The 23,411-nt window shown below is 38.2% G+C and overlaps 1 protein-coding gene across 1 annotated transcript in view; it reads left to right on the top strand.

The window, feature by feature from the left end:
- Positions 1-23,411, top strand: part of ADAMTS20 (ADAM metallopeptidase with thrombospondin type 1 motif 20) — a 136,421-nt gene that overhangs the window by 82,521 nt on the left and 30,489 nt on the right. Inside the window, exons 22-28 of the mRNA XM_075275870.1 lie at positions 110-274; positions 1,840-1,959; positions 2,672-2,776; positions 3,535-3,699; positions 3,783-4,082; positions 5,892-6,053; positions 6,367-6,543. Of these exons, the coding sequence (XP_075131971.1) occupies positions 110-274; positions 1,840-1,959; positions 2,672-2,776; positions 3,535-3,699; positions 3,783-4,082; positions 5,892-6,053; positions 6,367-6,543 (1,194 nt within the window). The remainder of the gene's footprint in view (positions 1-109; positions 275-1,839; positions 1,960-2,671; positions 2,777-3,534; positions 3,700-3,782; positions 4,083-5,891; positions 6,054-6,366; positions 6,544-23,411) is intronic.

Raw genomic sequence — 23,411 nt, 5'->3', positions numbered from 1 at the left:
AAGATCTGTACTGCATCTCTATACCCTCAATTGTAGTTATTATTAAATGAGTCAATTTGTAGTCTAGCTACTATTACCATGCTCAGCAGATTTCTCTCTGTTTCATTAGTGTCTTGTGACTTGTGGAAAAGGCATGAGGCGTCGACATGTAGCATGTGTATTGAATGATGAACATATGAAAGATGACTATTGTAATTCAGAACTCAAACCTGAGTCCATCACAACTTGTGACCTTCAAGAATGTGCTTATTGGCATGTTGGAGCTTGGGGACAAGTAAGTATCAAATAAATGTATATAATTTTCATAATGTAGTTATAAAATTAGAAGACATTTATTCTTCTATAAGCTAGTATAACATATGCATACATGAACCTTTGCAATATATCTTCTAGAAATCTTCTTCACCTTAGCAAACAAAAATCTCAGACAGTAAAGAGAGAAAAGCAGCTGCAGTTTTTCACTTAGTGCTTCTTTTTGGCAGCATGAAATAGAGGTAGGGAGACTCAGACTGACTCCGAACACACAGTACAGCCCTTACTACAGCAGGAAGCGCATACTCGCTTAGCATGGGGGAATTCATTATTGTTTCATGAAAACATAATCCAAAGCATACAGGTAAAACCAAATAAAGTTTAGTTTAAACACAATAAAGTTCTTATGCAATTGGCATATGGCAGCAGAGTCATTGAGCATGGTGGGGGAAAAAAATGCAGCAAAAACTCAATTAAAACACCGGAAAAAAAACACAATGCATTTTCACTGCATATTTTTCCGCAGAGTTTTCAAAAATATGTTTCGCTGCATGGAGTCGTAGCCTTACAGAGCACCTTTTCCCATCTTCACCATTTCCAATTATTTTCATCCTATTCTACTGATTCCGTTGCAGTTTTTTTTTTTTTTTTCCTCTAGCCCCTACCATTCCTAAGCATTAAATGCTGTTAGTCTCATCACCCAGTGGTAGGTTCTCTACTGTCAAGTGGGCGGTCCTGAGGTGGAGAAGGCATAATTGACATGCTGCAAATGTCACAAAACGTGAAAAAAGCTTTTCTGCTTTAGATTTCTTCTGCAATGTGTGGATGGGATTAGCCAGACTCCCATTTACTTGGCAGGTATTGTAAAACGCAGCGTTTTAGCCGTAGCCAAAACGCCGCATTTTCGCATTGTGAGGCTTCAGCCTTAAGGTCATGTTTGATTAGCCACTGTTGTATTATCTAGTAATTAAAGCAAATATAGCTTTGCATTGCAGCTTTGTTCACGGTACAATATGTAATTTATTAAGATGCACTGTTCTCAAATATTTCTTCTGTTTCTATAGAGTAGGGTAATATTGTTTACATATATAATTTTTATATACTTAGCGACTGGTTTATTATGTCCGGTAGAACATGCTGGGGTCAGATCACTAGGAGGTATTATAGGTTTAATATGGCCGCATTCAGCAGGTACCAGAGTGTTTAATACAGTACATACCGGGCAAATAACATGATTTCACATACTTTGGATGTTGGATTATTGTGGTGACAACTGATGTTGGAGGTGAGCAAAGAGCACCAGGCCTTATCTAACAGTGTGAATCAGGGACCAAGTTATAAAGTCTCCCTATGGTATGAACAGTACAATACAAAAGGTCATCCAGCAAGTTTTTAAATAGTAGTGCATAATAAACTGCTATTACATATGTACACGACTAAAGGGCACTATATATACCTAAACATATCTTCCATTATAGAATAGTAAGTATAAGTTTACCTACTCATGTGAAAGCAGCTTTAAAACAAACATTTCTATTCTTTATATAACCATAGTTTTCTTGCTAATTGTAAATCTTTCCTTTCCAGTGTTCAGTTACTTGTGGACATGGCTATCAAATGCGCACAGTGAAATGTAGTACAGGAGCCTATGGAATTTCTTTGGATGAACGTGAATGCAATGCAGCGTCTAGACCTACCGATAGCCAGGCAAATATCTGTTTTGTACTGTATATTTGTTTACAGAGACAAGTAGAGTTACTTCATAATAACTTTCATTAGTTTTAAATTACCAACTATTTACTAATTTGTTCTTTTTCTTGAAAAAACACTTAGGACAATTTGCTTACATAAATTCTTAGCAGCTAGCCCGTTACAATTCACAGTAGCTACATAGTGGATGAGATTTACAGATAAACTGTTCAAAGGGGCCATGACCTTTTCACTCTTTATATCACACAAAGCATCTTTTTCTTAGCATCCATGCAATGTAATTAAGTCCTCTTTCCATTCATTTCTATGGGATGATGCTATAATTACATTGCATTGTATTTATGAAATACATAGTGTATGATGTATTGTAATATAGTGAAAAGGTCACGACACTCACACCAGTGCTGCAGTTCCTTCAAACAGTTCATCCGCTGGGATCTCGGTTGTCACACCATCACTGATCTCTTATTGATGACCTATCATTATGTTGGGTCATCAATATAAAAAAAGGACAATCAAGTTAAATAAATGGAATCTTTATTATCTACGTAATAGTAAGTTTGGGGATGTTCTGCTCATTTAAACTTCATTATTTCATTGTATCTCCAGAGCTTGTAAACAATGTTTTTACTATATTGTTTCTGCAATATATTTAAACTACTGTTATAATATACTATTATTGTTATTTATGTTAGTCTTGTATCAACAGGACTGTGAAAGACTTCCATGTCCGACACACTCTCGTGTATACCCAACAATCTCTATAGATCAAGTACAAAAGAATGCACAGTGGCGATATGGATCATGGACACCAGTAAGTGCCATGTAATCTGTATTTAGTCTAGAAGAAATAGTTTACAGACTGTTGTTCACATTTGATACACTGCAAGTCTAAACATATTGCTACCTTTATAGTTTTCAGGAAGAATTTTGTCATACATGATCAATAATTATATATATATATATAATTTTTCCATTTGATAAATATATGTCTTTTTAACCAACATGGTTATTCACATTTAAGCATCTAGATGACATTGAAGACTTCCCTATGTATTGTCTGTGTTAATGTAATGTTATTATAACATTATGGTGCTGCTATTCAAGAGCTCGCTAGCTGTCCAAATTGCCCATAGCATCCAACCAGTTAAAATTGTGATATAGTTGGTTGCTAAGAGCAACAAGGGCAGTTTTATTAAATGAGGCCTACTGAAATTTATTAAGAATATCACACCATATGTGAAGTGTGCTGTTCTCTCCTACAGTGTGACATATGCCAATTTCATTAATGCTGGATTGACCCTTTCTAGAGATGAGCTAATAGTATTCGAAACTGCAGGTTCGAATACCTCGCTCCATAGGAATGAATGCCAGCAGCCGCATGCCGGCCGGCGCTTAACCCCTTGCAGTTAGCCCACTCCCATTCATTCCTATGGGAGCGAGGTATTCAAAACTAGAGTTTGGAATAGTATTCGCTCATCTCTAATCCTTTCTAGTTGGAAAAGATTATGTATATTGTGAAAAACGCACTTAATCTATTTAATGAGCATAAAACATTTTGGAAAATTTCAGTGTTCTGCTTCGTGTGGAAGAGGTAATCGTGCTCGCTACGTGAGCTGCAGAGATGTGCTTGATGGTGTGGCTGATGAGAACTTTTGTACCCATTTACCTCGTCCACCTGAAGTTTCCACCTGTTTTACATCCTGTGGAGAATGGAAGTCAGGAGATTGGTCACCTGTAAGCAAAATTAATGGCATTTTTATTCCTTTAATTTTCCTTAACACTTTCCTATAAGCTTCTTCTAATTCTCTTGTGTCCAGTGTCCAGTGACTTGTGGAAAAGGAATGGTTATTAGACAAGTTGTGTGCACCAGTTATCATGGAAGAATTGATGAAGAAAATTGTGATCCAGAAACCAAACCTATAATGGAGCAAGAGTGTAATATGGCTCCATGCCAAACATTTAGCCAGTTTCCTGGTAACCATAACCATCCAATGAGATTTCCTCATCCCGAGATCCCACATAGATTTAGAGAACATGATATAAGCAGCAAAGACAATCAGCGAAACAAAGCTACTACTAGTCAAGAAAACCAATGGAGGACTGGACCATGGGGAGCAGTAAGAAATATTTTCTATTGTAAAACAAACTTTGCTTATGTTATAAAATTGCATCCTGTATTCCATTTTCTATACTGTTTTTACTGCAATATTTAGTTATTACACATACTGAGGTTCATTGTATATTGCCTTTACTTTTTCTTTGAGACCTTTTCTGCAATTCTTCCTATTTTCTTCTTGGTGTTTATATATATCTTTCTCTGTGCTTTACTATCATTCCCATGATGCCTCAGAACAGCATCACATGGGTAACCAGAGACAGTGCCAACTCTGGTGCTGGGGAACCATGTACTTATCCTACAGTCTGTATTTTCCAGAAAAAGTATATAGTCAGGGAGGATGAACTGCCATTTACTTAATTTTTAACTGTGTGACAGGAGCTGTCTAATTGTCAGCAGCAATTATAATAGGAGATTGTGCCCCACCTTATGATGAGCATGTGTGAGGCAGTCCATGCATACAGGAACATAGAGGCATGTACTTTTCAGCATGTCACAATGTGATCTCATGTCCCACCTGAATAAAAGGATCCTATGCATTTTTAGATGTAAGGGAATAACTAAATAAAGTAATAATAGCTCAATTATATATATTGTAGAATGCGGTACATAATGTACAAGAATATCAGAGTAGTTGGTGTAGTTCAAAGTTACATACAAGATGCTATGTGGAGATGAGGGCAGAAGTGTATGGCAGAGCCTGGTGAGGTGTTCAGCATAGTAGGAAACTATGAGAAACTAAGAAAAGTATGACGTGCAGTAAATAGTAGTTTTTGTACACCAGTAGAATGGGATATTGGAAAAATGATGAAATAAAATCAGGACCATAAAGAGTTAGATAAACTGTCCTAAGCCAAGTGTATAGCTAGAGAGAAAGAGAAGTTTGGACAGAATCTTGAAAGGTGCCATGTATGAATAAACCCATTTATACTTGATCCTTCAAAATACATTTTTGTCAACTTGCAGGCAATTAATAACTAATGTTTCAGATATTCTTACTTTAAGGAAGAAGATGATCTCATAGGTGTAGAAGACCATACATGTATTGCAGCTCTCTGTCATTATGCATAGGCCATCACTATAAATGCGGCAATTTCACTTTTTGAGTTTTGCTCCATTAAAGGGATTCTTTCATTAGATCCCTTTTTGAACTAAGACAACGTCGGAATAACCTTAAGAAAGACTATTCTTCTCCTACCTTTATTATTCTGATCCGCGCCGCTGTTATGATGTTGTTTAGTTTTTGCTGTATGCAAATGAGTATTCAGAAAGCACTGTGGGTACTGTCCGTCAATGCCACTGTCTTCTTCTCCGACCGGCTCTTCGACACATTATTGGCTGCGTCTTCAGCCGGCAAAGCCAACTTCTCATGTCAGTTCAGCCATTTTCCTGTGGCTGAATGAACGCTCGTGTAAGAGGCCACAGGAAAATGGCCGAACTGACATGCACAGTTGGCTCTGCCAGCTAAGGAGGCGGTCAATGATTTGGCGAAGAGGTGATCGGGAAAAGAAGACAGAGCCGTCGTTGGAGAAGGTAGTTGAAAAATTGCCTTTCTTAAGGCTATTCCAATGTGGTCTTAGTTCAAAAAGGGAATTCTAATGATAGAATCCCTTTAATAGATTATTTTATGGCTAGTTTCTTACAAGAGAATGTACAAAGCATTGACTACAAGGCATAAAGCATACAGCTTCACTGTACATTTGGTTTACAATAGCATCAAGATGTTTTAATGCAGCGTACATGTGTCTTTAATTTACATTTTTGCTACCTTATAAAATGTTTACTTGTGTTTGTGCAATGTTTTAACTAGTGTTCAAGTACATGTGCAGGTGGTTTTGAACGTCGAGTTGTGGTATGTCAAGACAGAGAAGGAAGGATCAGTCATTTTTGTGATGCAACAGCCAAACCTGCCGATTCAAGGCACTGTGATTCTGGGCCTTGTCCTCGTTGGAATTACGGTAGATGGGGTGAGGTAAGAAATAAAAGTTTTTGTTATTACCATGAAATACAGTTAATTGATATTTATCTCTATTATGCGACATTTTTATATTTACAAGTGAAAGCTTGCGAAATACAGTCATACTATAATACAATACAAACAACTATCAGATCTTACTGAAAATCTGTTATATCATTTGATTAATTTTAGAGTTTACATGGTGTTACAATTCAGCTTTCATTACTAGTTATTCTATGTATGTTCACATCCTTCATTACCGAATTTTGAAACTATGCAAAAAGTTACATACCTTTTCAAAATGTTAAAGCCTGCCTTTATATTACAGTGTACCCTGACGTGCGGCGGAGGAATGAGAACAAGACTGGTGATATGCCAACTGACAAGTGGACAGGTTCTGGACGATCAAAATTGTGAAATCCTCGATAAACCACCAAATGTAGCGCAGTGTAATACACACATATGCCCTGCTGATGCTTCATGGCATCCAGGACCATGGAATTCGGTACGATAGCATATTTACATTACTTATATGGAGCATTTAATGCACAGCTTTCCATGAGCTAACTGATGTACCTTTTTTTATTTAAAGCAAGGATATTTAAGTATGAATAATATATTGAAACATTGGGGCATTCCTTTGTGTAAATATATATGTATATACTGCTACACAGAGTTGTTTCACAGATTTTTAGCTTTTGTAAATTGTATTGGTTTTTAGTTTAATTTAAGAGACTTGCAAATATTTAATACTTTAGATAGATAGATACAGTAAGATTTCTAAACTAGGAATTTTGGTTCCAAAGACATGTGGTTGACCTAAAACTATGGCAATTCTACGATTCCTCTCCTAAAACTGATTTTTTTTTTTTTTTTTAATATCACCACAGCTTGGGATGAGGAATTGTAAGCTGCCAAGCTGCTCTTTTTTTTTACTTGTCTACTGTCAGCACACTGCCAATCTGGACAAGCTGATATATGTCAGAATTTTGTCAGGCAGTAACACATTCTGTCTGCAAGATTACTCAAGTCCTCAGCTGGTTTTCAGAATTCCTATTCAAAGGAAGGTGGAGAAGAGACAAGGAGCTTTGGCAAGACTTAAAGGGGTTGTCTAGGCAAAAATTTTATATTTTAAATAGGCCAGGTGAGGTGAAAAAAGAAAAATCACGCTCACCTTTCCTCAGTGCTCTGGTGTCTCTCAGTGCAGTCTAGTCCTGCTGGTCCATTCTTGTCTTCCAGCAGTAGTCCCCAGCTCAGGTGACTGCTGAGTCCAATCAGTGGCCTCAGCGAAGGAGATGTGACATCATTTCCTATTACGTCCGAGGGTCACTTCCTGATGCCGCTGAGACCGATCAGCGGATTCAGCAGAAGGGATCTGGGACGTCACAGTTGGCGATGAGTTTCACTTTGAGACGACACCAGAGCAGAAGGACCAGATCACGCTGGGAGGACACCGGACTATCGGGTACAGCTGAGTATTATGATTTTTTTTTTTCACCTTACCTGGCCTATTTTAAAATTATTTCTTTCCCGAACAACCTCTTTAAACTATGCATTTATTTTTATTTCACTGCATTATTAATAATATTTTCATAAAAATTAATTAAGGTTGACCTTTTAGGGTACATCCACGTGGGACATACAGAAGTTTAGCCACTTGTTTGCTGGCAGCTGACATATTGTAACGTTTAGTTGGGTCAAAGTGGATAAGACATACCCAAATCTTATCCACATGCTACGCTGAAAACCCACAGTGTGTCAGTTTATGTTGCAGGTTTTTACTGTGGATTTCAACCTTTTCAATACAAAAGCTGAGAACAGTGGGCTACCTACAACAATCCCAAAAGAAATACCTTCTCAGAAACCCCTCTTTTCAGCTTTTCTCATGCTTTTGTGGTGGAAGTATTCAGAGAAACCTGCTGATAATTTTCTATGGTTCATAGAAAAACTAATTGAGTGACTGATGAATGCATTAATTATACAACCTACCAGTCGCTGACTGTTGTCTAAACAAAAGGGTAGAATAAAATAGACAATCACCAAATACTATCAAGTATTCACACTTGCGCCTGGTGTCTGTCTGTCATGAATACACCTTAATATCAGAAAAACAGATTGGGAACGGTTAGCAAGCGTTCCATTTAAAAACCCATTCACTTCAATGGGTTCTTAAAACAATTCGCAGGGATCCGTTTGCAGCCTCCGCCGTGTATCCACGCTTTTGGATGGAGATCAAAGTTGGACATACAGGACTTTGTGTTCCTCCAAAAAATAAGGATTGACGGCAGAGAGGCTGCAAACGGACATCTGTGGACTATTTTAAAAACCCATTGAAGTGAGTTTTTATTTATTTAATTTCTTATGCATTCCAAGTCTCTGGGTCCATTAAAAATGAATGATATGGATGATATCCGTTTTTCATCACATCTACATCATTATAAACAATATGCAAAGCTAAATTGTGTTAAAAGCTATAATTTCCATTAACTGTCATTGGACACAAACAGTGTTGCTACTAAAAGTAATACATCTTGCTTTTTGTTTATAACGTTACATCCACATGCACTATTATTTTAAAGCAAGTATGAGGCAAAATCCACAATGAATCCATGACAAAATCCTCATGTGTTACATGTGGATTTGTTACAGATTTTGCCACGTATCTGAAGCAGAATTCACTTTATATAGTGTTAAGGGTGAAACCTACTGTAAAAATCCACCGCATAAATTTACATATTGTGGATTTTAGACATGCATCACAGGTCAATTTTTGTATTAACATTTCCACAGCATGTGTATGAGATTTGTTAAAATGTCATTCACTCCATTGCTGCAGTAATATCCTGCAGATTTTCTTTTTGGAAAGCTGTATTGAAAATCTACAGCTTATCTGTCCCATGTGGACATACATTTAGGCACATTTCAACTTAAAGCATGCCTACTAGAGATGAGCGAACTGCGTTTGATCGAATTGCTATTCGATCGAATATTAGGCCGTTCGAGGTATTCGATTACAATTGAATACCTTGAGGCAAATGCACTAAAAATTTGTATCCCCTCCCACCTTCCCTGGTGCGTTTTTTTGCATCAATAACTGCGCAGGGGAAGGTGGGACAGGAACTACGACAACGGGGGCATTGAAACAAATTTTTAAAAATTCATTGGCTGCTGAAATCAGGTGACCTCCAGCTCTGCTACATCTCTGGATGTAGTAGAGCTCAGCGTACACTCAGCTCTCCTACATCAAATATCGAATCTCGAATATTTCACTGTTCACTCATCTCAAATGCTTACATTTATAAACAACTTTTCATACATGAATAGTACAGGTTATATAAGATTCTGTAATATATCTTATTCCACCAGTTATTGTGTCACTTGCCTCTTTCTTATCTTCACTTAGACTGTTTGTTTTTTACAGAGATCAGTCTCTATATCCAGTTTGCACATAGAATTCTATGGAGAGGGGAGGAGGGAGTAGGAGGTTGCTGACAACTGGTTAATTGATATACACTCACCGGACACTTTATTAGGTACACCATGCTAGTAACGGGTTGGACCCCCTTTTGCCTTCAGAACTGACTCAATTCTTCGTGGCATAGATTGAACAAGGTGCTGGAAGCATTCCTCAGAGATTTTGGTCCATATTGACATGATGGCATCACACAGTTGCCGCAGATTTGTCGGCTGCACATCCATGATGCGAATCTCCCGTTCCACCACATCCCAAAGATGCTCTATTGGATTGAGATCTGGTGACTGTGGAGGCCATTGGAGTACAGTGAACTCATTGTCATGTTCAAGAAACCAGTCTGAGATGATTCCAGCTTTATGACATAGCGCATTATCCTGCTGAAAGTAGCCATCAGATGTTGGGTACATTGTGGTCATAAAGGGATGGACATGGTCAGCAACAATACTCAGGTAGGCTTTGGCGTTGCAACGATGCTCAATTGGTACCAAGGGGCCCAAAGAGTGCCAAGAAAATATTCCCCACACCATGACACCACCACCACCAGCCTGAACCGTTGATACAAGGCAGGATGGATCCATGCTTTCATGTTGTTGATGCCAAATTCTGACCCTACCATCCGAATGTCGCAGCAGAAATCGAGACTCATCAGACCAGGCAACGTTTTTCCAATCTTCAATTGTCCAATTTCGATGAGCTTGTGCAAATTGTAGCCTCAGTTTCCTGTTCTTAGCTGAAAGGAGTGGCACCCGGTGTGGTCTTCTGCTGCTGTAGCCCATCTGCCTCAAAGTTCGACGTACTGTGCATTCAGAGATGCTCTTCTGGCTACCTTGGTTGTAACGGGTGGCTATTTGAGTCACTGTTGCCTTTCTATCAGCTCGAACCAGTCTGGCCATTCTCCTCTGGCATCAACAACGCATTTCCGCCCACAGAACTGCCGCTCACTGGATGTTTTTTCTTTTTCGGACCATTCTCTGTAAACCCTAGAAATGGTTGTGCGTGAAAATCCCAGTAGATCAGCAGTTTCTGAAATACTCAGACCAGCCCTTCTGGCACCAACAACCATGCCACGTTCAAAGGCACTCAAATCACCTTTCTTCCCCATACTGATGCTCGGTTTGAACTGCAGGAGATTGTCTTGACCATGTCTACATGCCTAAATGCACTGAGTTGCCGCCATGTGATTGGCTGATTAGAAATTAAGTGTTAACGAGCAGTTGGACAGGTGTACCTAATAAAGTGGCCGGTGAGTGTATAGCTTCATTCTGTGGAGTGATGATGTCTTATTTGGAAGATATAGCAGTGGGAAAGTAGCAGGTTGTAGCAGCAGGAATTAATTACATGTTTTTTTGTTTTTTTTTCAGCAGCCTCCTCTTCCCTTCTTCTCTTCATAGATTTATATGAAGACTGAAAAGTGAAGAAGGAAACATATTCCTTTTAATAAGTTATATTACAAAGTTTCTTTTATTCACCTGTACTACTCATTTGGGCAAAGTTTCTTATAACTGAAGCTATGCTTTAATAGTGGCCGCATGTTTGTAAATCACAATATAGAGGAGAAACTAAAGTTTGTTTTTACATGCAGAGACATTTTTATAAAATAGTTTAACCACTTAAAGACCAAGCACCATACATGTATAGCTTTTGTTGCTAGGCTTTTTGCTGTCGTTCCACATGTACAAGGCACCGGCTTAAAACCCCTGCACCTTTCAGCAGCATGTTGGGCCTTGGGGGAACAGATTGAAAAGGTTTATAACCACTACTGTCTTCTTCTTCTCACACTGCATAGCACTCAATGAACACTATGCAGTGAATACAGGGAACCACAGAGCTGTGCCTGTTTGATGCAGTAATCCCTTAACCACCAGGCACCCTGGCACAGGAGAACTGCTGGGTCTTAGGAGATGACTTGTATCGATGACTGTTCTGATTATTTGGAACAGTTTTGTCTTGTACCTGGGACTCCTATGGATGCCCCAGTTAAAGTGATAAACTGCAACTTAAAAAAAAAATTATAAAGTGTGAATGTTCCCCAGAGGTCTGACCTCAAGGGGGACACATAATGAATGTCACAAAATATATAAATGCATAAACAGAAAATATAATTAAAAAAATAAAAAAACAAAGGACACTACACATATAAATCGTGACACAAAACAGAGAACCCATTTTAATCCCTTAATGCAGAATCATGTACATGCATCAACAATGAGGGGTTATTAACTCAGAATGTCATACGTATACGTCATTCTGATTTCACTGGCTCAGCGGATGCGTCACCACAATCACAGTGGAAGCCCAACAGTAACTGGTTAGACTTCCACAGCAAGAGTCACAGTCAGTGATCACGACTGTTTAACTATTTAAATACTGAAGTCAATAGATGCTGTGACATGTATGGATCTGTATCCATATCCTCCAAGGTATCCAGTGTTTCCCAAAAAGTAAAAAAAAAAAAAAACCTGTATGTTGCACCATCAGTAATCTATTATATTATATTACCTCACTGTTTAACCTATATGGTGGATGCAAAGAAAAAAAACCCACCAAAATCTCTTTTTTTGGTTCTTTTTACATCCAAATAAACATAATAAAAAGAAATTGAAAGATATATGTACCGCAGAATGCTACTAATGTCAAATCATTTTACATTAATCAAGGCCCTCCATCAACGAATAAAAAAAAGTTATGGCCCATAATGTCCCAATGAACCCACATAATTACAAACTTAGCTGAGGACAATGAAAAACCTAAGCACTGTGTTTTACAGTACAATACAGTAAGAACTGGAGTCGCCTAAATAAAATATAATTTTAGAGAAAAGTACTAATATAGAACTACAGAGAAAATGGGATCTGTTATGTATTGACTTCTCATATGGTTAATATATTGATTCAGGGAGAACACTTTAAATAAGCTAGTTTACTCAATCTTAAAATAATTGTATTGAAAATTATTCATGTCATAACATACTGTATATTTATTGGGGCTATGGGTGTCCCTACTAAACAAAGCTACATTACAGTGCTGATTTCTTATTAATAATTCTTATTGGTTTAAGTAGTATCATAGATAATATCATAGGTAGTAAGTGTTTGATAGGTGGGGGCCCAAAAGCTGAGACCACTGGCAATCATGTTGATAGGGTTCCCAACTCGTGTGTGTGTGTGTGTGTATGCATGCTGCTGCTGCTCCACAGGATTGGCAAAGAGAGGCTAAATACTGGGCTCGACTATTTCTGACCACCCCATAGAGGTAATGAAGCAGTAGCAGACCACCCCTCAATACTATTTTGTCTGTGCCTTTAGTATGTGCCTTTGATTCTTACAAGCACCATTTAACTGCAGGAGATGGATTTATGTGACAGACATTTGTAGAACAGAAATCTATGTCAGTGAGTTAAATGCACCAGAACTGTCACTCAATGTGCAGGAAAAAAAACATTCGGAATTACATGTCATACACTATATTTACTGTATTATGTGTTTTAGATGTTTTTTGTGGATCACTTGGCAGGGGATATACAGCTTTTTTTGTTGTAGATTTTGCTGCAGTTTTTTGAGCCAATGCCAAGAATGGCTACAAATAGAATCAGAAATACATAGAAGGCTCTTACATGTCTTAACTTCTGCTCAATCTAATCCTGGCTTTGGCTCAAAAAAACGCAACAAAATCTGCAACAAAAAAAAGCTGCATTTCCGCAACGTGGTGCCTTAGCCTCAGACTAGTTGGTGGTGACTGGTGAAGTTAGTATAATCACTAAAACAGAAAATGTTAATAAATTCCGCTTGCAGACTATACAGTATGAATTTGTTTAAAAATAGATTCACAAATTACAGATTATGTAGGGTATATATATATATGCAGGTCACCCACCACTTCCATTCTTAAGGTGCATTCACACTACGTTTACGGCAGCTTATTCTGAACGTAAAACACCAAGCCTAAGATGATGATTCCCAGCCATTATCTAGTGTAAACATGCAGCACTGTACCATAGACTTCAATGCTGCAGTATCTAAAGTCAACGGTATGAATAATACAGCATGAATGGGCTGCTTCTTTCACTGCGAGCAGTCCCATTGAAGTGAATGGGAAGTGCCGGCGTATACGGCAAGCTCTGCTCATGCCGAGCCGTACATGCCGGCACTTCCCATTCACTTCAATGGGACTGCTCGCAGTGAAAGAAGCAGCCCATTCATTTCTATGGGGAGCGCTCGTATGCCGGCTCCCATAGAAATGAATGGAGCTGCTTTATACGCCGCTTATTCTGAACGTGTTTTACGTTCAGAATAAGCTGCCGTAAACGTAGTGTGAATGCACCCTTAGTTTGCAAAGCATGAAATGTAAAATGAATGAAATGTAAGTTAAATTAATTTGCCAATTAATATATTAATGGTTAAATAAAAAATAATGTTATATTTCTTTTAACCAGCAACTGACTGGCAATTTTTAGTCTGAGGGTAAGCACACATCCCTGGCCCTTGAGCAATGGCCTGCTTTGTGTGCCCTTTGATAATAGTCCTATAGGCCTCTTTTATGACTGCCCTATTTTAGTCAATAGTTTGCCTCTTTCTGTCCCAGTCCCACTCTTCCAAATTTCGGCATCAAAAATACCAACAAACAACCTGAAGAAAACCCTACTGTGGAAACCAAGCCTAAGATGATGATTCCCAGCCATTATCTAGTGTAAACATGCAGCACTGTACCATAGACTTCAATGCTGCAGTATCTAAAGTCAACGGTATGAATAATACAGCACGTGAGTAGTGCAGATCTCAGCATGTAAACACTTCCAGAAGCCACACTGTCTCAGAAAAGGCTGATCTGTGGGGTTCCTGACTACTGGACTCACTCAGATGTAATACTAACAGCCTATCCTGAGGAAAAGTCATCAATATTACAAAGTAAATAACCGGCCTTAGTTCTTAAAAAACTTACTATAATAATAAATTGGTGCTGACAAATGATTTACCGTATTTTTCGGACTATAAGACGCACTTTTTTTCCCCCAAATTTCGGAGGAAAATGAGGGTTCGTCTTATAGTCCGAATGTGGGGGGAGGAGCGGATTTACAGCATGGCCGCGCTACTGCCACCGCTGGTTTTCTTCAGCGGCAGGAGCGTGACAATCTGCAGGCCCCGGCAGCTAAGACACTCCCCGGCATCCGCCGGTCTATTACAGCAGATGCCGGGGACTGTCTTAGCTGCCGGGACCTGCAGATTGCCACGCTCCTGCCGCTGCAGAAAACCAGCGGTGGCAGTAGCGCAGCCATGCTGTAAATCCGCTCCTCCTTCGCAGGTCCCGGCAGTTAGTTAGCCCCGGGGCCGGTCCCCACCGGCCCCATACCTTTAGTGATGCAGGCCGGCTCCTGCACGGCGAGGCCGCAGGAGCCGACCTGTTCCGATGACAGCCGGGAGCCTAATGAAGGCTCCCAGGCCTGTCATAGATATATATTACTATCGCGGCTGGGTCTATGACACTCCGCGATAGTAATGTATAGAATCTCCCATAGACGGCAATACACTTGTATTGCTGTCTATGGGACTTGCAATCAAATGATTGCAGGTTCAAGCCCCCTAGGCGGGGGATAATAAAATAGTAAAAAAAAAACAAAAAAAAAACCACTTAAAAAAATATAATAAAAAATAAAATAAATAAAAGTTCACCTCCTTTCCCTAGAATACATATAAAAGTATAACATTACTGTGAAACATACTCATTAGGTATCCCTGTGTCTGAAAATGCCCGGTCTACTAATATTTTTATGTACAGTGAACGTCAAAATCAAAAGTGCTAAACCGCCGGGTTTTTCTCTGTTTTGCCTCTGAATTAAATAAAAGGTGATCTAAGCAATAAACATTTCCCAAAATGGTATATCTAAAAAGTACACCTGGCCCCACAAAAAAAACGCCCTATACATCCCCGTACAGCTGCAGGGTCACCTGTCAATGTGGCCTTGCAGCTGTTCCAAAACTACAACTCCCATATATTAAATATTTTACCATTTTTTGCCTGAAAATTTTTTTTCCCTATTTTTCTCCTCTAAAACCTGGGTGCGTCTTATAGTCCGAAAAATACGGTACTTGTCTACTTAAAAAAGACCCTTACTATTTTGTATTCCATCAATAAACTGGCTACAATAAACCAAAAATGGGCCTATTGGGAAAATAATAAAAGTAATAAAATAAACATTACTACCGTATAAGATCTCATGCTGCTTTGCCACTACTGCTCAGTTGCTGCCCACAATCTTGGTTTACTGTGCTGCAGAACCGATACCACATTGACACTCATGAACCCTATACCCAATTACTGGTCTCAGTGGTGATAGTCTAGTAAGCAGAGGATCTAATAGGCAAGTAATGCTTCTCTTATTATTTGGAATTACTTGCATTTCTCACTGTAGCTCTGTTTTTGTTTGACCCTGGACCATCTCTTTAGGCTAGGGGCCATACATAGCAAGGCAGCTGAGGGATGATGGAGAATCAGCAGATTTTAGCCACAGGTTTTACTCTTGTGGATAGGCCAGTTTTAACCTTTGTATTGTAACTTGCATAAGTGTTGTTTTTTTTTTCTCTTTATATTTGGGTATTAGACATACAGATTACAAAATTTATATTTTGTTTTGCTATTTTAATTATTTAAAGTGATTATGTGGGAAGAAAAAAGTTTTCACAGTGCATTCACTGCACTCTATAGACATACTTACTCACATAGATAAGGGTGCCCTAGTGTACTGCTTAGCAACATTGCAGAGGGCAGGGGGGCCAGAAGTCTCTATCCTCTGCCTCCCTGACTCTTGGTCATATGATTAACACCACTTTAGGCTAAGGCCCCACGTAACGGTCTGCAGCAAAAAAAGCGCTTTGGGAAAACTGCAGTGACAACAAATCGCAGTGTTTCCTGCAGCACTTTTCACAAGGAATTCTCAGAGGTTTCCTCTGCAAACTTTCTACTTGAATTATACCTATAGGGAAACCACTAGGGTTTCTGTAGGTATAATTGTCATGCTACAATTTCCATAACCGAAACGGTTTTGGAAATCTCTGCATGTCCAATGTGCATATTTTACCACACTGTGGGGATGGGAATTGTAAGAATCCCATTCACCACACAGTGACTGTAAAACGCCCATGCCGCGGACAAACCATAGAATTATGCCATACTCTATGTAAAGGCAACTTGAATGAAGTGCAGTCGATGACCTCACAGAGAGACGGAATGTCAATAGAAGAAGTTGGACACAAGGACTTCTGTCACCCCACTGTGCATCTAATAATTAGACATTGGAGGACTCTAATCTATATGAGTAGAAAACGTATCTAGTGCAGGAGATGCACCGTGAAATCTTTTCTCTGCCCTTTAATGTGATTAGATTATTTTAAAATGCCCTCTATTTTACAAATTATATTATTATTTAAAACTATGAAAAGCTGTACTGGTTACACTTGCTACATTGAAATATATATTTATCTATTTTTTATTTGCTCAATACCAACAATCCTTTTATAATATGACAATAAGGTTTGTACTTATTATTTCACAGACTATCCCAATCCTTCCTACTAACAGAATATTAGAGTTGTAGTGAAGTTTCTGCTTGTTTAAGGTATTGCACATTTTTCATGAAGATTTCACTCTGAAATCTGTGCAAAATCCATATTTCATTGTTTTCACATTAGCATGAAAAACATGGCAGATGTGGCTAATGTTTGAATGTTGAATTTAGTTGCTAGTATACAACAGTATAATGCTTCCTAGTAGCCTCACAGTGTGTAATGCTCCCCAGTGGCACCCGCACAGTATAATGATCACAAATGAATCCCCATATAGATAAAAAAGTAACACTTAACTAGCCCCATTCCCATGGTGCTCTCCGGAAAATGCAGATTTTTTTTTTTTGCTGAATGCATCAGGCCAGTGTCAAACTAGTGGAAATGAAAGCAAGTGGAAGTCTGAATGATGGAGCAGGAAGCCTAAGGTTTCCTGTTCTACCATTGTATTCCACTCTAGCCATCTTGTCATGCAGCTGCATGTGCCACACCTGTCCACTTTTTTTTCTTAGAGGCAGTTCAGCAGGATCAATCACAAATTGCACCACCAAGACTAAGCCTTTGCTCTATTTGCATATTTTTAGTCACATTGGTGACCATTTTGATTGCAGCTGGAGCACTGTACATTATTTGTGACTTCATAGATAAACCTACCTTGTCTGAGACACTTTAAAATGCTAAATTTTGTGTCTGGTTAAAAAAAAAAACAAAAAAAAAAACGGTTTTAGGCGCTCATGGGCGGTCACTTTGCAAACCCATTCAAGTGAAAGGGTTTGAAAACTGACCGCCAGGTTTCTGTCTCCTGTCCAGTTTCTCTCGAAAGAAGATGGAAACCCAAAAGCGGAGACTGGGAGCACTATGTGAACCTTCCCTAAGCAGTAAGTGTTCACTTTCCCTGCAGAACCACCTCCATGGAAATTAGTGGCATTGCTAGGATTAGAAAACCACGGCTGCTTTCTTCCAAAGACCTGTCCAGAATGGTATTGCAACTGAGCCTTAATTAACCTGGGCTGCAATATAAGAAATCAGCCATGTTTTTCCATTTCTTTAACTTTTAGATTGTGCCTTTTGTTATCAGTGAGTTGTTTGTGTTATGCAAGACAGGACAAATTCTACAGAGCTAAACATACCAAGACATGAGGATCCTGAACAGGGTACTTGCCTCTATTAACAAAGAGCTATCTAAAAAGGTATATGAAAATAGTTTTTTTTAAAGTAGACATCCCCTGGACAGAATACCGAATGCAGATGTTAACCAGGCCTTAGAATGAAAAAGGACATTTGATTTAATTACTTACTTTTTTTACCAGAAAACAAAACCTTTTCAGGGCCATGAGAAAAACATTTACAGATGGTATTTTGTTATCAACTATATTTCAGAACAAAGTTAATAAAAAGATCATGTAATAAAATATAATGTTATAGTAGTGACAAATAGACTATGCAAATTCTTCCAAAAGAAAGACAGGTCTTCCACTTGGTTTACTATTACAAAGGTGCTGTAAAAGAAATTTTTTTTATAACTTATATTGGATTTTAGACAGACGCTATATTTATTAAATAATACTTTATGAAATGTATTTTTATTTTATCAATGACTTTTCCTGCCATGTTACATTAGGTGTCTGATCCATTTGTAAATGTTGGCATTCACTGCGTTAAAAAAAGTTATTGTCTTGCATGTGTAAAACAGAGTTAACATTTGAGGTACGTTTTAAAATAAATGCCATTGTTTTGTGCATCTTATTTTGTGTTACTTTGTTGTGCTGTGTATTCTAACATTTGCTTATGTTTGTAAAATAACCTGATACTGTGAATAAATAACAAACTGACTAAACCGTTTTTCGACTGTCTATTGTGGATGTTAAGGATATATGTAATAAAATAAAATGTGCTGCTTTTTGTCATTACTTCTGGATTAAATATGTTTCCCTAATGAGCTGTTTGTAAGAACAATGTTTACTAATGGAATTACCTGTTAACTTGTGTTTATAGAGTGTTTTGCTTAATACATCAAGGTCGTACAAGTATATCTTTACAGGGTTAAGAGTGGACTTCCCGGATGTATAAAGTCAACAGCCAGTCCAAAAGCGGTTAAATAACGCAGTGTATTATTGCTTGTCAACATAATACTGATAGGCATAATATTAGTCTAATAAGTAAACTAAGGGGTCGTTCACACTACTGTTGGTGTCCGTTCAGCAGTGTCCATGGCTATTGTCCGTACAAGATTTTAGCAACAGACACTAGCTGGTCCGTTTGCAATTTCCATTCATTTCAATGGGATTTTATCGTGTCCTTTAGTCTCATTTAGTGTCCGTTTACAACCATGTCTGTTTTTTCAACCAAACAAAAAAAATCCAACATGCAGGACTTTTCTGTCTGTTTGAAAAAATGGACAGTAAGTGTCCGTTGTTTTTTTTTTGTTTTTTTTACATTGAGGTCTATAGGTGGTGGGGGTCTTCAGGGGGGCATGCCAAAAGTTTGCCACGGGGCTCCCACATTCCTAGTTACGCCACTGCTAGTAAGACTGAAAAAAGAAAAACAAAAAACTGTTAAAAATATTTTAAAAAAATAAACCTGCAAGATTTCAATAAAAAACAAGAAAGTTTCCAATTTCTTACATAAATGTATTTAAAAAAAACCCATATTGGTCTGAAAAAGATCAAACTATTAAAATATAATGTTCACCATTATCTTATATGGTGAATGTTTGACAAAAGTTCAACGCCATAATTATTATTATTATTTTTTTTTATTCGGGTCACCTTTCTTTCACTAAAAAATAAAGTATTTACTGTACCAAAAAAATACAATACCACTAAAACCTGCAGCTCACCCTCCAAAACACAAGGCTTAACATAGCTCCTTCAATGAAAAAATAGAAACAAGTTATTAGTCTCATAATATTGTGCTCCAGAAAATTTATTTTTACAAACATTTCTACTAAATTTTTAGTTTTAACATAGATGAGTGTGCACATGCAAATTGGCCCAGCACATATTCCATATTCCAGTAAGAGTAGCAAAACTCAAAAATGTATATATTTGGTATCTCTGTAATCTTATTAACCCTCACAATACAGATAGTAAATGCCCTAAAAAGAACCCCAAACAGCAATGGTGAAATTGCTATTTCTTTTTGCATTTCCTGCCCAAAAAAATAGTATGCCCTGATGTACTCTGTACAGCTTAGATGTGCCGTCATTAGAAACTGAAATATTAGGAAAACTCCAAACTACTGATCCATACGATACCCATCAATGAATACCCAAAGTGGTTTTAGTTTCCAAAGTGGGTAAAGCCAGGTTCACATAGGGGTTTTTTGGAACAGATTTTGACACAGAGGCCGCCTCAGAAACCGGTCCAAAAAACGGCTAGCTACGACTGATGCCGCTGCAGTTCATGCAGTGCATCGGCATTCTGCTTTGGATTAGGCTCAAATGAATGGGCCTAATTGGGAGGGATATTACACTGTGCCAAAAAAGCAAACTGCCACAACAGATATTTCACAAAAATATATCAAACTTTATTTAAATAGATGTTAAAAGATATATAAGAAAAGAGGTAATAGATGGGGTGGTACAACCATACAAAGACATGGAGGCCCAGTTAAAATGATACTATATAATAAGTAGATGTCACTCTTATTACATACATATAGTGGCATATATACCCATGAGTTTTAGAGTGCATATACAAAACAAAATTAACATAGTACAAAGATATTATATACCTATGAGAGGACCTCCATGTAATAAACGCGCCCCGACGCGCATTTTGCCACTATGTGGCTTCGTCAGGGGGAAAAAACTTTGTGGCTATAAACATTTCGGATGGAGTATATATAGGGTCAAAATGAGGGTATAAATCGATTGCAGCTGAGAGAACTTGGGATACATGCTCCTACCTAATGCACGTCAGCCTCTCGTTCGTAACTGCGTCATCATAAAGAGACGCGCAGATCAAGTATCAAAAACCGCGCATGCGCAGTGTTGAAATCTCGCAAGAATACAACGTATCGTTGTCATATGCATAAGAGAAGATGACTGATGGCGAACATGGGAGTAAACAACCTTATTGCACATGCGCAGGATACGAGATCTCGTACAAAGCTGACCAAATATGATCTAAGCTAAATGATGCCACTTTGTATCAAATATCACAAGTATTAGTAACCATTGTTATATGTTCACATGTAATGAGAAAAAACTTTGAACTGAAGGCATATATTAAAAATCGCCAGAAAAAAAAGCTGAATGTTATATGGATATGAGTTGACCATGGTCGTCATATTCCATTCTTATGAATGATGTATGATGATTATATGATGACTATGGTCTATTACTATAGTTATATAATTGTACATTTGAATATACATTTTGATATCATTACTACATTGTTATGCATGTTTATAATCTGCATTTTTTTTTACTGGTGGCATAAAATCGCTGTATTAAATTCATTATTATATAATATAATAAAATATTTTAATGTATTCACTATTCGTTCACCTGTTCACTTTTTCACTTATTCACTTTGGCACTGCGCACTCATCACTTTATAATTATCATATTCACTCCTATATAGTATGTACACTTGCTAGCATTTGTCACTTTTTTCAAAATGTCATGCCTCATATTTAAGGCCCTATTCACATTCAGCGGTTTTTTTCTGGCGATTTTTAATATATGCCTTCAGTTCAAAGTTTTTTCTCATTACATGTGAACATATACCAATGGTTACTAATACTTGTGATATTTGATACAAAGTGGCATCATTTAGCTTAGATCATATTTGGTCAGCTTTGTACGAGATCTCGTATCCTGCGAATGTGCAATAAGGTTGTTTACTGGCATGTTCGCCATCAGTCATCTTCTCTTATGCATATGACAGCGATATGTCGTATTCTCGCGAGATTTCAACACTGCGCTTGCACGGTTTTTGATATTTGATCTGCGCGTCTCTTTATGATGACGCAGTTACGAATGAGAGGGTGACGTGCATTAGGTAGGAGCATGTATCCCAACTTCTCTCAGCTGCAATCGATTTATACCCTGATTTTGACCCTATATATACTCTATACGAAATGTTTATAGCCACATAATGTTTTTTCCCCCTGACGAAGCCACATAGTGGTGAAACGCGCGTCGTAGCATTTAGTACATGGAGGTTCTCTCATAGGTAAATAATATCTTTGTACTATGTTAATTTTGTTTTGTATATGCACTCTAAAACTCATGGGTATTGTATATACCACTATATGTATGTAATAAGAGTGACATCTACTTATCATTATATAGTATCATTTTAACTGGGCCTCCATGTCTTTGTATGGTTGTACCACCCCATCTATTACCTCTTTTCTTATATATCTTTTAACATCTATTTAAATAAAGTTTGATATTTTTTTGTGAAATATCTGTTGTGGCAGTTTGCTTTTTTGGCACAGTGTAATATTAACATAGCTCTGCCAATCCTTGCCCTATAACTAGTTGTGTGTACTAATTGGGAGGGAGTATAGTGCCGAAGAATCCATGTCAAGAAAGGGCATGTCACTTCTTTGTTCCTGCTTGCGAGAAAAAGAACCCATTGAATTCAATGGGAGGCAGTTTTTTGAGCGGGATTTTGAAGTAAATTCCACGTCAAAATCCTGACCAAAAAAAGCCTATGTGAACCTGGTTTAACTGCACTGGTAGCACCTGAAAACCACTTTACCAAAAATCTGTGTTTCAAAAGTCTGATGGTAGTTCTTCCCTGCTAAGCACTCCAGTGTGCCTAAACAGGAATTTATGTCAACAATTATGGCATTGCAGTACCTGAAGCTGCATGGCAATTTAAAGGGTATGTGCCATAAATGGCACTAGCTAGATGCAGCATATTGGGCACTGAGTTTGCACCATCTGTGTCACTTTACCTTTTGTAAGGGTCAGTTCACATTAGCATTCAGGGACTACAAATACTATGGGAATCAGGGAGTTAGTTGCTGAGATAATCTTTTAGGTTTATTTTATTATTTTACCTTAGAGCCCCTGCAGATGTGGAACTATGGTATCAAAAGCACCAAATTAGGCCTCGGGAATTCTTCTTTCAGTGCTGAGTCCCGTGTTTCCAGGCAAAAGATTAGGGTAAGTTCACACGTCGTTTCTTGGATCGGATCCTGAGGCGGCTTTCGCCTCAGGTTTTGATTCAAAAGCCGGGTCGCCGCGACTGAAAGCCGGTGTACTGCACCAGCATCCAGCCGCGTGCTCCGCTCCGGATTACGCCCAATGAATGGGCCTAGTCCGGAGGTGAGAGTTTCTTCAGGCCGAATCGTGAGGCGACTCGGCCTGAAGAATGAGCACCC

This window comes from Leptodactylus fuscus, chromosome 5 (genome assembly GCF_031893055.1).
Source record: "Leptodactylus fuscus isolate aLepFus1 chromosome 5, aLepFus1.hap2, whole genome shotgun sequence".
Classification (NCBI taxonomy): domain Eukaryota; kingdom Metazoa; phylum Chordata; class Amphibia; order Anura; family Leptodactylidae; genus Leptodactylus; species Leptodactylus fuscus.
The sequence above is the reverse complement of the archived record's forward strand: the minus strand, read 5'-3'. Positions and strand labels throughout refer to the sequence as shown.